Below are 14,369 nucleotides of genomic sequence, written 5' to 3' on the forward strand. Positions count from 1 at the left end.
CCCCCCCTTTCCCCCTTCCGAGATATTACCTTTCTTCTGCTTTTCTTTTCATCTGCCTTGTCCATGCTTATTGTTTTATTGCCCTGTCTATTATTTCTTCAGTAAATCAGGGAGCCCTCTCTGTCTTTCTTTTTCTGTACTTCCATTTTGTGCATCATCTTTCCTTACCATTCTCGTTCATTCCTTCAACATAGCTGGTGTGTGGTTTGAGGGCTTCACTGGAATGTCCTACTTTAAAAAAATATTTTTACTATCAGTTGTTTCTATCATGTCATCCCCTCCCCCCATCCCCACTGTAGGAAATAACCTATATAGTCAGGTTTGCTTCTCTTTATTTGATGTATGCGACTGAAGACTTTTGTGTGTTTTTTTTCATTAGAAGATGGCAGTCTCCGCACCCTCAACCATTATTCTCAAAGAGCTAAACCTGAGGTGAAAATAGGAAAGAAGAGATCACTTCTGGAGGCTTTGGAAAGTATGGAGGTGAATGGATGCCTTTAAACATTGAAAATATGTAGAAAAATATATTTATGAAGGGCTTTCGATGTTTTATGTTGTCTCTATTTATAATCCCTCATATACATTGGTTGTAGGGAGGGTCCATTGGAATAGTTCCTCCTTCATGGATCGCTCAAGTTTTGTTTTCTGGAAATATAAAAAATTTTTGTCGTATTGGAATACAAAGTATTTTGTTTTGTTCTAGATCGAATAAGTATGCTTTTGTCAAGTATTTTCAAAAATTTTTTGTTATGTTCTCCAGCCTCAGGTTCAATCCGAGTCTTCGTCCAGGGAACCTTTGCCCACATCACAGGTGAGGGGTGTCGAGTATGTCACTGGTTCGAGTAGTGCACTTGTCTCTGCCTAAGGCATGGTTTTGCTTTTGATTTGAACAGTATGACTGTGTTTTATGAGTTTTGTCATTTTCAGCCTTACATGGTCTTTTTTTTTAGAGGTGGAAGAAAAATGGTAATCATTTGCATTTATGTTGTGGACATCCCTATTTGACAGTTGTTGCTGTACCCATTAATTATTTGACATGCCCTTTGATATCCTGGAATATTCTCAGCTTCTTAAGTCTAGGGGTGGTTGCCGAGTGCTCTGGGGCGGTTGCTTCTTTTTTCCTATCAAACATCCATTGTCCTTTTCTCTCTTTCTTTTCTTTTTATAATACTCTCTAATCTTCGGCACTTGTATGATCTATTTGTTTTGCAGTGCTGTAAACTCTAACTAAAGCTAAAGCTGAACTGGAAAGCTTTCAGGGGAAGCTGCCAATTTACAGACATTTAAACACTAGTATACTGATGTATTTTTGAAAAAGTAAATGAAAGACTAATAGTTTTACGAGTTTAGAAATGGTATTTATATTATTTTCTTTATATGAATCTCAATGTTGTCTGTGCGTGAAAGGAAATTGGTGAAATGTGACATATTTTGAAAGAAAAGCTTTCTTTCCTTTCCAGATTCCGTCCTATCAGCCACCAAAGAAAAAGTTGCCTGGGAAGCAAAAGAAAATCAGAATCAAAGTAAGACATTTTACAGATGGATCAAAGTGCGGTCAGATCTGATTGCGGCCAGTTCCTACAATTACCCTTCCCTGTTGCTTAACAATAACATATATGCTTTTCTCAAAGTGACTTCGTCTTAGGTCATTGAACCTTTCAAATCTTCTTTCATGGGTCTACTCTGCGAAGCTGGTGTCAGTTTCAGCATGTGTTATTTCGAGTAACTACAAGGTGGCTCTTGATTTTTTGAGGTGGGCTGTTTTGGCCCTTTGTGTTTTGTAGACTTAGGAATATTTTCAGTTTAGAAGGTAACTCTGTGAATTGTATATGTCACATTTCCAGGAAAGGGAAGCAAAGCCCAGGAAAGGGAAGCAAAGCTACAAATAAGGTGGTTTACCTTTATTCGCAAGAAATTACAGCAAATTGATTACTTGGAATGAATGAAGAATTAATTTGTCTAACTGATCTAGAATTTGCAAATGCAGAATTTGTTTACTGTACATGCAAGCCACGATATGTTAGAATGCTGTCTTCTTCTTCATTTTTATTCTTTTATTTGTTGACGCAGAACATCAGTGAGTGGTTTGTTGGTGCTCTGGTGTTATATACTCCTTCTTTACATCGAACATCAAATTTGGTGTTTGTTACTCTCGTGTAACACATAATCTTCGGCATTAATATGACCCAATTGTTTTGCAAGTGCCATGAAACTTTCTAAAACACAAACATCTCAAATGCGACAGTCCATAGAACCTGTGTTAAAAGGGCACTGGATCTGGCTATGTTACTTCTCTGGGTTTTGTCTCGTATTCGACATTCCTCAAGTGGACGTTCTTTTGGTCATGAATGCTCTGATGTGGTTTGCTCTTTTTTTCTTTTCATCCTATCAAACGTCCATCATCCTTATCTCTCCTTCTTTCTTTTGTATATTACTCTCTAGTAACTTATATAACCTGTTTGTGTTGCAAGTGCCACAAAACAACTCTTATTAAAACAAAAACAAAAACTAGGCTTTTTGTGTATATTATGTACATTCAGCCACTTTTGACTTCTCCTGAGCTTATTCTGTTATCTAAAATCTTTGTTCACAGGACATGAAGCCCAAAGTCCTTGTTACAATGGCAGGGGAGAATAGCAACCAGCCGACACTCCAGCAAATGAAAAGGAAAATGTCTTTGGAGTCGTCTCAGAACTATTTAGTAGAGGTAATCATTTGATGTTAGTGGACTTGTGTAGAAAATCTTTATGTTCTGCTTTTCATATTTTTGCTGGTGTTAACAAGTTATATAACTATCTAGAAAGTAAGGTGGATTAAGAAGAGGAGCAGGATTTTCGGGAGGTAAAAAAATTAAATAATAATGTCTTTTAACAGACAATCGTCGTTTCAGAGGAAATGTCTCTGATGTCAATACCTGTATTTTTTTTTGCTTACCGTCTAGAGCAGGGGTCACCAAACTACGGTCTATTGGCCAGATCAGGTCAGTTATCTGGCCCGACTCCATGCTACCATGTGGTAGAAAAACTACTTTTTAGTAGATGCTTTTGTAGCATGTGTAATACTTGGTCATGGGAATAATTTTATCATACTGTGCAAATGAATGTGCTTTTATAGATTTCATAACTTCTTGCTAACGTGTTGCACTTTTGCTCGGCTTCAATGTGAAAAATTTCTCATTTTACTCATTTTCTACAGCAAACTGGGATCCCCCATTTTTCCCCAGTTGCACACACAGGAGAATTTTATGCTTGTAGTTTCACTTCCAGTAATAGTTGCTGCATGTTGACTTTTTGGTAAATAATGGCAGACATGTATTTATAACCAGTAACATTCTTAGAGATTGTAATATGTCTGTCTTGCTTGTTCCCTTCTTTCAGGTAAAGGCTGCCACAACCACTGAAGCATACAAACGTTTTTCTGATGCTTTAGTGAAGTACAAGACCAATCACCAAATTATGGATGTCCTCCCGGTGCTGGCTGATGTTTTCACCAGCTCAGAACAGAACTATCACCTCTTCCAAAGTAGGCAGACTTACCTTTTTCTTTCACTTGTTCCTTCTTAATAAAGGAGAAAAACCTTTCGTAAAGAAATAATTAATGGACCATTAAATTTTGAGTTTTTGAGCTTTGAGTTTGAATAAAAAGTAGCACATCGACACAATAATGGTCATTAAGCGTTTGGAAAAGTAAGACAGACCGACAAACAGAAACAGCAGAGGGAAAGTAAAGAAGTAGGACCTACCAGTGGAGCCCTACAGACATCTAATTAATTTTGAAAGAAGTTGAAGCTGTCATGCAGAAAATGAGACAAGGAAAAGCTTTAGTGCCAGATACTATTATAATTGTAGTGAATGTCACACTAGAAAAATCAGATCCAGAAACTGGAATAAGAACTAAGCCCATAAATTCTATGTGAATGGTTAGACTCCAGATGATTTGGTGAAGTCTGTTTTTATAGCTTTGTCCTAATTACTAGTTGCCACACAATGTGAGTTGCATTGAACAAAAAACCTTTTGTGTCACATTTAGAAAATTTCACATTAGGGCTCTAGGAATAAATAAGAAAAAGTTTATGACAAGAGATGTCTAAAAACATTTTGGCTTTGTTCCTGACAAGGGTAGGCAACCTGCAATGCTTTATAAAATATTAATGGAAACTACAAAATGTGGTTGGGTTTTTTTTGTGCACTGAAAATAAAGGAAAGGTTTTCAAATTGCTGTTTTCACCAAAAAATTCTGCGTAATTAGTGATGCATGTAATCTTTCTTTTTTTTTCCCCTTCATTTTAGACTGCATTTGGGTTATACTTTTTCCTTCAATGAAAAGGATTTTTTGTGCTTCCTTGTTTTAGCAAGATGAACTTTTGAAATTGTTGTTATGCGTTTGTCATTTAACTTAAGTTTTTTGGCGTATTTTCAGAGTTCTTCCGTTTTGTCCGAAGTGAAGATAAGCCACATTATGCCAAAGTCTGCCTGGATCTGACTGGACTGGTTTGTGAGCAGAGCAGCCGAACTACATCTGCCACCAATCAAGACCTTCGTGCAACAACTTCAACCAGTGATTATCCTAGTGTTTAGTGTTTTATTTACTGATGGTCTGCTTTTTCTCTGCTGGTTATTTTGTGTACACTGTACGAGTAAATCTTATTTTGGGGTCAACAGCCTGTTTCCCTCTTTCATTGCTTGATATACACAGTTAAGAAACTACAGTTTATTAGAATAGTTTAAGGTTGGTTAAATCAATACTTCCGAATGCAAGGTTCCAGAAATTTTATTTTGGCTCACATAGACTGATTGCTTTGTTTTCCAATTTACGCTGCAGGATACATTATTTTGAGGCCTTTCCAAGCAATTCTGTAGAAACTTCAAATAAAGATAGAAGTAATCAGGTTTTCTTTTGTATCCTTTTTCTTCTAAATGAACTGGAACCTAAAAAAAAAGAAATTCTCTGTCAGCAACCCTAATCAGGCTCCGAAATTGAAAGTATGATTTAAGTTGAACAATTCTTTTTGCTATTAGAACAAACAGACTCAAATTATTTCCAACACATAGGCTTAGAAGAATTAAAGGTTAGAATTGTTTTGTTTTGGCGTCTGCATGGTTTTAAAAGACGGGATAAGTTTAGAAATGGCAAAACTTTGTTAGTATTAACTTGCTCTTATTCATTTCGTAACCGTCATGGTGAAAACATTCTGAAAATATTGTCGTTTGTATATTGCCTACATAGTGCAGACTGTTGTGGAGGTTGCTGGTCATATGTGGCTGGCATGGCATCATTGGGTCATAAAGCATTTCTGTTGAAATAAATTAAAAATACAAGGAATCAACATCATTCGTAGTTTTTTTTCCTGCCCTACCTATCCTCACCCTATGTTAATGATTAGATTGAAGAGTGGTCCTTATTGTCTTTATTATAAGCTATTTAATCTTTTGTACGATATTCCCTTCTATAGCTACGGTTCCATTGTCAAATTGTGATTAATTTAAATTTACGATGAGAACAGTTCATAATTCTGTTTTATGGGTGTGTTGTGCTTCGTTTTGAACACCATCTGTCATTTTGTAATTGTTGTCCTTGGTGTGTTGCTGCTTGTGAACACTGTTGGTGTTGTCTTTGGTGTGTTGCTGCTTGTGAACACTGTTGGTGTTGTCTTTGGTGTGTTGCTGCTTGTGAACACTGTTGGTGTTGTCTTTGGTGTGTTGCTGCTTGTGAACACTGTTGGTGTTGTCCTTGGTGTGTTGCTGCTTGTGAACACTGTTGGTGTTGTCTTTGGTGTGTTGCTGCTTGTGAACACTGTTGGTGTTGTCTTTGGTGTGTTGCTGCTTGTGAACACTGTTGGTGTTGCCTTTGGTTAAATCTTTAAAGACCAATGGCAGTATTCTTTTGAATCTGTAAGTTTTTCATCCTGAATTTGAATATCGTTTGTGATGTGGGCAGCTTTATTCTTATATATTTTGTTTTTATTAACAGATCAGGGATCAAGCAGCAGACTGACTCAAGAGAATGGGGAAAAGACCAAAGAAGCCAACAAGGAATCTTGTCAGGACACACCGAAAAATGCCTCAGGTTCAGGTGAGTCAATTTTTAGCTCAGCATCATGGGGCAGAAGGAACTCTTTGTTCATGTGACATATTGCCTTGGTTTGTGTAGCTGTCTTTGAAGACATGCTTCCACTCAGTAAACGTCACATCTACATGGGAATATCTGGTTGAGGAAGACCACCTCCTGAGATTTTTGTGTGTCTCATACATTACGTTATGACTGCATTATTAAACCACTTGTGAGTGTTGGGATTTGTTTTGATTTCAATATACTGTATCAGTACCGCACTGGCAGGAAATATGTTTTTCATATAAGTTTAGGTCAATTATTATTGGGAGACGGGGTCAAGTGGTCTCAGCAATCACCAAAGTTTTCAAATGTTCTCAGCCAAAAATTTTGAAATTTTTTTTATTGTCGTGTATTAATCTGTGGTATCGGTTGCATGTATTTGTGGAATATTTTGTAGAAATTTAGATACTGAACGTTGAGAATCAACCAAAAAGTATAATTTTGTAAACCCACGGTCCATCATACACGCTACTGAAATAACATTATCCGTGATCTGCCTGTCTGGAAATATATTTTTTATGACCACCGCATGACTACGCAGTACGGCTGCGGAGTCTATCCTACACCTGCGGGCGCAGATGATAGTCTATACCTTGGGGACATTTGCAATGTTCTTTCCCTTCCCTTTACTTTAAAATGTGCAAAATGCATGTGCACATTTACAGGTAAAGACCAGCCCATGGATCAGATTAAAGAGATAATAATTTATTGCACTTTCAAGAAGAGCCTAGTGCTGAGCAGAAGAAGATGATTTTATGATGGGCTATTACACAAGTCATGTGCACTTACCTAGTAAGATAAAACCATGATTAAAGGAAAAGATGCCGAATCATCGTCACGTCACATAATTTATGCAGTTTAGTTACACGTTCTAGAATTTCTTCATTGGGTGGAGTTTGAAATTTTTGCCTAGGGAATTGACAACGGATTTCCTCCTTGAGGCATGTTTGACTGGACGTTGAGAAAAGCCTTGTTGCCCCTCTTTTGAGGAGGAATGATTGTTTGGCAGGTTGTCTTGTATGGCTGTCCTTTCCCTTTATTTCACACTCTGGCATACCTGTTTTATTACCATATTGTTTTAAATTTGTCTGTACCATGCCTGTCACAATTACCTAATGGCGGTGACATTTTAAGAAATTGAAAGATGTCACAATGTTTGGTGCCCGTACCTTTTGCTACAGCTTGAGTCTTTGATTTGGTAACTTTTGGAAACACATTTTGCAGCTTTTTACTGGCAAGAAGTTAATAAATCTGATTGTGTGCATGTGAGTGTGTGAAAGACAAAAAATGAGTGTCCTTGTGCGTGTTCCAAAAGGGCAAGGAAAAAAAGGCGGACTGAGACATTTTTTTAAAGCATCGCTCTCAATTTTTTTTTACCATACTGGCAACAAATACAGAGGAATGTAGTTACATGAATACTTTTTCAACACATGCCTGATATGAGTAGAATGGAATGAAAATTATCAAGAGTTGCAGTTTGACAATATATGTATTAAACTGGTAAAGCAGTGTCTAGTTATACTAATAAAATGCACCACCATTTTGCTAGCTCCTTCCGAGCCCACAGCTGTGTGTGGCTGAACCTGCACATACAGCTAACATCTCAACCAAACCATGTTGGTGGGTGGTCGGCGGGTGCTCTGGTGTTGTTTGCTTCTTCTTTCCTATCAAACATCTATCGTCCTTATCTCCCCTTCTTTTTTACATTTGTTACTCTCTTTTAACACGCCTCTAATCTTCTGGCGCTCATACGACCTTATGCAGTTGCGAGTGGCGTAAAACCTTACTAAAACTAAAGATCCATGTTGATAATGGAATAAATCAAATGTGTAAGGGAAACAAACAATGTGCTTAGCCACACACCTCATTAAAAAAAAAATCTCTTTATGAAGTAGATAAAGCCTTTACCTTTCTTTTGGTACCGTTTTGTAGTGTGGGTACAATTTTGAAAAGTAAGAAACATTGTTTTTCTCACTCCTCAAAAGTAATGCTTTCTGGGCTTGAAATATTTGGACAGCCTGCTGCAACAATGTAAGTCATCTAACCATAGCATTTTCTGTCACTTGACCCATGAGCAGTGTACCCCTGCAATAGTTTAGGTCTCTGGATTAGGTTATCAAATGTCAGTGTACAATTAATTGTTCCAAAATAAAACAGCCGACCTGCCAACTCTTTCAATCCCAACCAGTAACTTTCAGAAAGTAAAACAAAGTCTTCATTTATCTGTTAATTATCTAAAATTGTAAATGTTTCAATGAGAAGATGTGAACTCCTCTTGAAAAATAAAGACAGAAACAAATGAATAGTTTTTGTCTTATGATATTGTGGTGAAAGGAAAAGATGCACTCCAGGCGTATAGCGTTTGTATCTTATGGAGAGGTTTCAGCATGTATCCTTGTTAAATTGGCAGACTGCAGGAGCTATCGGCCTCACTATATGGATAAAGTTCGCATTGACGTCGTGAATGAAAAGGCAGATGGGAGTATAGTGGTTAATTCAACCGAGTCTCAGCAGTTCAGATCTGGAGCCCAGGCTAGTAGCAGTAAATACAAGGCGCTATTGTGGGACTCCCAGCAACCTCCACCTTTCAAACATGATCTCAGGCCCGTCTGGGATGAGTTGACCAAGACGGGTGTACTGGATCCAGAGGACGGGATTTTCACGAGAGATATGTTTGTTATACCCTCCACATGGACCGAAGCTCGAAACTCTGGGAAAGGAACATTTGCTTCTCTACCTTCAGGTTAGGACTTTTGGTTGGTCGGCTCAAAAACAGAACTAATTATTTTGATTAATTGACATCATTTTCCTTTGTCATTATCTGTGAATTTTATTTGGGAAAACCCAATTGAGAGCTAGAAACACAGCCACTGCCTTACACACTGAAAGCTTTATCCCTTAAGCTACCACACACTGTGGTTTATAACTTTGTCAGGATGGTTAGATTATGAAATTAGCTGTGCATGGGTGCAGGTTAAGCCACTCAGAGCAGTAAGCTTGGAAGGAATAAATAGCATAATGTTGGTGTAGTATAACTAGCAATATCCCACTATAGTGGATTTTTTATTGAGATCTGGAAGGGTGTAGGAAAGACCCTGAAGCTGCGCTGCATGGCCATGAAGTAGTCATGAAGCAAAAACTCTGAGACAAGCTGCTCAGCAGACTGTGTGTCAGGACATTTTTTACAGCGTGAATATTACGGACTATGAGTTTATGACATTAAGAAAAAACTTTTTTTCAACATTTAGAATTTGAATTTTGACAAAATATTTATTTACCGCATGCAACTGACACAACAGTTAAAGAAACTGCAATAAAAGTTAATTTTAAAAGATTTGGCACAGGACAATTGAAAATTGGTGATGATTGCTGAGATGACTTGATCAATTTATATGCAATGTGTAGGTGCATGTACATGAATATTTGATGACAGTTTTTCTCATGTGTTTCACTGTATATTGCTTTCGGCAAAAAGGTAGTATCTTTATGTTTTTTTAATGCAAAAGATTCTTTAAAATATTGTTAACTCATTCAATGCTGAGCGCCCAACAGTGAACTCCCCTCATGTACTGGACAGTTTTGTTATGTCAACCTGAAATTAGGTCTACCCAGGAAAATCAATCAAAATTAGCAGGTTCAATGGCTGTTCGAGCAGAAAAAAAATGTCTCCTTGACCTTTCCCATTATGCATCAGGTTTAGTTCAAATAACTTGGTACGGTATAGATGAGATAGAGTCATTCTTTCTACAAAGATAGCGAGGCAGAATGCGAGAATACTCCTCGCTACTTTGTGGGCGGGGCCCAGCTTTCGTGAGTATTCTCATCCGTAGCACTGAATGAGTTAATCTTTATCTGTTGCAGAAGCAGACTTTTCCACTTGTCGGATATGTCACAAGAAGCCCGAACAAGGACTGAGGCATGAGTGTGGAGCTGTGTGCTGCTTTATGTGCTGGAAAACAGCTGTGTTTGATGTGAGTGATCCATTCTGAAGTAGATGCACCTCTACTTGAGATGAAAGTGGTTTTTTATTTGCTGGTACTTCTGCAGTGTGCTGAAATTACTGAAAATGTTCTGAGGAGGAGTTTGCTGTCAAGAGGTGTCAGATTAACTAAGTTTTGTGCCTTTCTTACAGAAAGGTTGGAGATAAACTTACAGTTCAGAGAAAAACGATTTGGGTCATTCACTGTTGTTGAGATGAATCCTTTTGATCGCAATAATGTAGTCTTGAGCCTTTTGGCTTTCACATAAGCATTTCCAGTTTTATAGACTATCTGTGAAATGTGTCCATCTTTTTTTTTAAGTCAAGAAAAGGGGTGTTTAATTAAAAGTTTTAACATTTTCTAACACTGTTCTCTGGGTGTCAGAAACCTTGATTTAATAATAATAGCATTTGTATAGCGCAAATCATCGCTCAACAGCAAGTTCTATGCGCTTCACAATCTATACTATTACCCCAGCAAACCTGAGAGCATTCTGAAACAACCTCAACTTCTTGGGAAGCATACAGTGCAAGCAGCCATTTATAAGCGCTAAAACACTAACATATTGACAAGATCTTCCGCTGTCTATGGCCGGGTACCCATTCCCACCTGGTTGAAGTGAGGAAAATTCGTGTAAAGTGCCTTTCCCAAGTACACAACTTCGGGCCCGCGGCTCTAACCCTTGAACCCGCAATCTCACGATTACGAGTCCGGTAGCCTAACCACTAGGCCACCGATGCCACTATATGTAGCAGATTTAAGCAATTTTAATCTGCTGGTTGCTATGTAAACACACTGCATGCCAGGTGGACAATAAGTTTAGAATGACCCAAGTGACGTAGAACATGGCACTGTAAATGGAGGAAATGCTATGCAATAATAAGCATTGAATGAAGGCAAACAGTTTAAGGCCTCATGTCACAAAAATGTCTTTTAGTTCTGAATTTTATTTTCATCGTGTTCACATCCTGGTTAGGTCCAGAAATCTTTAAACCTCGGTGACGCTTAAAAAATATAAATGTAGTCATTCTTCTCTGTCAGCTGTCAATGTTAAAGTTATAGTGCTTTCATTACTTCCAAACAGTCCATAAAACATTAAATACATCTGTGAGGGTCGAGTATGGAAAACCGCTTTGATATTGGAAAATACGTATTGTCTGTTTATTAGTATTGCCCTCATGGACTTGCTGATGCTAAAGAAAAATTATGAACTTTCAAAACTGGATTTGTAATAAGAATGAAGCCCATAAGTGAGGTGGAAAGATGTTTTGCTACCGCTTTGAATAGCTTAAATTCATTAAATGTAGAAAAGTGTGTGAATAGTTTAGAGTTTAGAAGGGGATAGGGCGGGGGTGTGTGTTTATTTCATCTATGTCTATCTTCTTGATCTGTCGAGTGGGTAGAGTCAGTTTTTTGGTTTTGAAAAATTGACAAGTATGCACTTATTTATACTTTTTTTATAGTTGTGTGTCCATGTGAAGTCTGTTATATGACTTTTCAATTGCTCACTTGGATGGCTTGTTCATTCAGGTTACGTTTTCAGTCCCTTTGGGAGACTGACACTAAGAGCATTGTGGCTTGTTATGTGCATGCTTTTATCTTTCTCGTATTCTCTCTCCACCAATTGATGAGTATCTCTTTATTTGAACAATCACTTTCTTCCCAGGGCCCGGAAGACCGCAGATGCCCATACCCTCCTTGCACAGGGCGGGTGAAGAGGAAACATTTACAGATTGTAGCCGCAGACCAGGGTGTGTCATGATCCTCACTGAAGTGGAACGTCAAGAGCTTTTGTTTTCAAGGATGAATACATATTAATTCACTGAACGGTACCCCTATAACATTTGTTTTCTTCATACACTGACAGTATCCAAACCCTGACGAACCAGTGCTGGTTTTTGGGGAATAGATTGGGAAGCCAAACAATTTTTTTATATGACTATCTAAAAATCTAAACGTGTCTGTCTTTAGCAGTCAATTCATGAAATGTTGTTAGTTGATCCTGTCTGGAGGAATTCCAACAAACGTCCTAGATCAGTTGTTGGCTCATGAGTATCAGTGTTTAGTGTTTTGAAAAGGATGGCAACTACTGATTCAGACATAGAACATAAGTCAACTGATAGAAATAGTATTGAAAACGTTTGCACTTGTCTTGTCTTTGTTACTTTTTAAAACATTACTTATTTATGAAGTGTCTGTGTAGCTTTATTACCCTTTTCTTTGGACCCTGAAGTCTGTCATCTCTGTGCTTGTATGCCATTATGTCATTCGCCAAGCTCAGGACACGTCCAGATTCCTTCTGATACATCGTTACCTGTGCAGTGTACACATTGAAAAGCCTTGGAGAGAGGGGGATCCTTGGGGCAGTCCTGGAGCAATTGATACCGGATCTGAAGTCCATTCACCCTGTCTCAGAGCCATTTTTCTCTCCACTAGGGCTACTGCTACCCATCTCACCTGCCATATGTCCACATCAAATCCAGGAGGCGGTCGATCAAACGTTCATAGTTGACTCGGTTGTTAGCATCCTCAAGGTCAAGTGCCGTCACAACTGTTTCCTTCCGCTGCTGAAAGCCTTCTTAGATGTCGTACGCCATGACAGCTGCATTCACTGCACTTTCTCGATGGGGTCTAAAGCTTCAAAGCTCATTTGTCAACAAGGACTTCTCTAAGTGTGCTGATATTGTCCGGCAACTATCTTTTCCAGAATTTTCCCATAGGTATTCTGCATAGCTATGATCCTGTAACCACTGAGAGCTGTGCAGTCTTTTCCTGGTTTGGGGATTCGTATCAACCAGCTGTACAACCTTTCTTCAGGGATTTTACCAGTGCCAATGCTCATATTGAAGTCTTTTGAACTTTTGTCATTTCTTCAATCATCTCATCGTCTGCTTCTTTCATGTGGCAATATCTTACACCATCGGGCCCTCCAGCACTGTCTTTGGCATGTTTTACTGTTCTGGAAACCTTTTCTTCAGATGTTTTGCATTAATGTAACTGTAGCCTACCTTCTTTTCTTTTGTCAAGATAAAAACCAATTGATCATTCTGTGTATGTGTCATGCATATAATTCGAACTTTTGGTTATTTGTTTGTTGAAATAAAACTCGGCCTTATGCAAAGAAAACAAAAACAAAACTGTGACAAAGCTGTACCTGTACCCGTGGGCGTGGGCGCAGTTACACACAATTTGCAACCGACCACCCCATGACCCTGCGTCGTCGAGCAGCGCAACGAAGGGTGGGGGCGGAGAGGATGGCGGGGTAACAAAAGTGGGACTCACGAAGTGGCATTGATATGATACTGTTCTGTTTTAGGCATACAACGAGCCCGAGGCTTAGTGTTCCTCGAGCGCTCGCTGGCTCGCGATTCTTTGAAGCCGACTGAATGGCGAATCGCCTCTCTCAGATTTGGCGAGCAAGATCCAGCTCTACCATATAAAAGTCTGATTCATGTGTTAATATCACATTTGGGGGCGTGTCAAAAGAAATAGAAATAATTTTTTCACAAAGTTGCATGGCTGTATGATAAGTTCTATTTTTTTCATTTTTGCAAAACAGCTAATCGTAATTGATAAAGGCAGCAGCAGTGTTTTAAAGTGCTCTTTATGAAAACATTGAAGTTTTTCCCCCTTTGCATGTTACTAGGGGTATGAAGCTTACTGTGAAGAATGGGTCAATGACATCAGCTGTTATAATATAATTCTTTCTTGTTCTAATGTTCTTCTAATCAAGCCTGCCATGCTGTATGTGAAAGTGGTGCTGATGGGTCCAGGATAAACAACTCGCACCAGGTTCATTGAATCCACAAATCTCAGTCTTGATTTATGATTGCTATGACAAGTCTACCGTAATGAGTTTGCCTCACAGAAAGGTGATGGTAACTCATGATGAAGTTTCTTTGTCCTATATTTAGGAATACTCTCCAGTGTGTAAGGCAAATGAAGTTTTTCAGTAACTTATTGTACATTAGATTTTTTCTTGTATTTAATTCTCGCTGAATGCGAAGAAGCCTGTGATATTCATTGACATGCTTAAGTTGTTCCATAATAACACTTTGACAGTGTAAAACAGTCCCTCTCTGGGATCATTTTTCTGGGAACTGGGGATGGTGACAGGTCATGGGGTTTGCCATTTTTATCATGTATTGTCTTGGGCACCGGAGGATGAGAGGACTGATGAAAGTTAGTGAGCTGGGTGTGTATTTATGTTTGATAGAGAGGGTTTCTTCTGTAAAATTAAAAACCTTTTTGAATTCAAAGATCATCTAATTGATTTGA

At 38.4% G+C, this 14,369-nt stretch overlaps 1 protein-coding gene across 3 annotated transcripts in view; it reads left to right on the forward strand.

Annotated features, from left to right (window-relative positions):
- The window catches only part of LOC101853853 (regulator of telomere elongation helicase 1), a 42,727-nt gene extending 28,364 nt beyond the window's left edge, over positions 1-14,363 (forward strand). For 2 of the 3 annotated variants that reach the window (XM_035969798.1, XM_035969799.1), the window contains exons 27-35: positions 380-483; positions 761-811; positions 1,461-1,523; positions 2,594-2,707; positions 3,378-3,522; positions 4,420-4,557; positions 5,971-6,072; positions 9,973-10,082; positions 11,758-14,363. In XM_035969798.1, coding sequence (XP_035825691.1) covers positions 380-483; positions 761-811; positions 1,461-1,523; positions 2,594-2,707; positions 3,378-3,522; positions 4,420-4,557; positions 5,971-6,072; positions 9,973-10,082; positions 11,758-11,853 — 923 coding nt within the window. In that variant the 3' untranslated portion in view covers positions 11,854-14,363. The remainder of the gene's footprint in view (positions 1-379; positions 484-760; positions 812-1,460; positions 1,524-2,593; positions 2,708-3,377; positions 3,523-4,419; positions 4,558-5,970; positions 6,073-9,972; positions 10,083-11,757) is intronic. The other variant, XM_035969800.1, reaches the window with a different exon arrangement.
- The last annotated feature ends 6 nt before the right edge of the window (positions 14,364-14,369 follow it).

The sequence above is a fragment of the Aplysia californica genome, unplaced genomic scaffold (assembly GCF_000002075.1).
Source record: "Aplysia californica isolate F4 #8 unplaced genomic scaffold, AplCal3.0 scaffold00184, whole genome shotgun sequence".
Lineage (NCBI taxonomy): Eukaryota > Metazoa > Mollusca > Gastropoda > Aplysiida > Aplysiidae > Aplysia > Aplysia californica.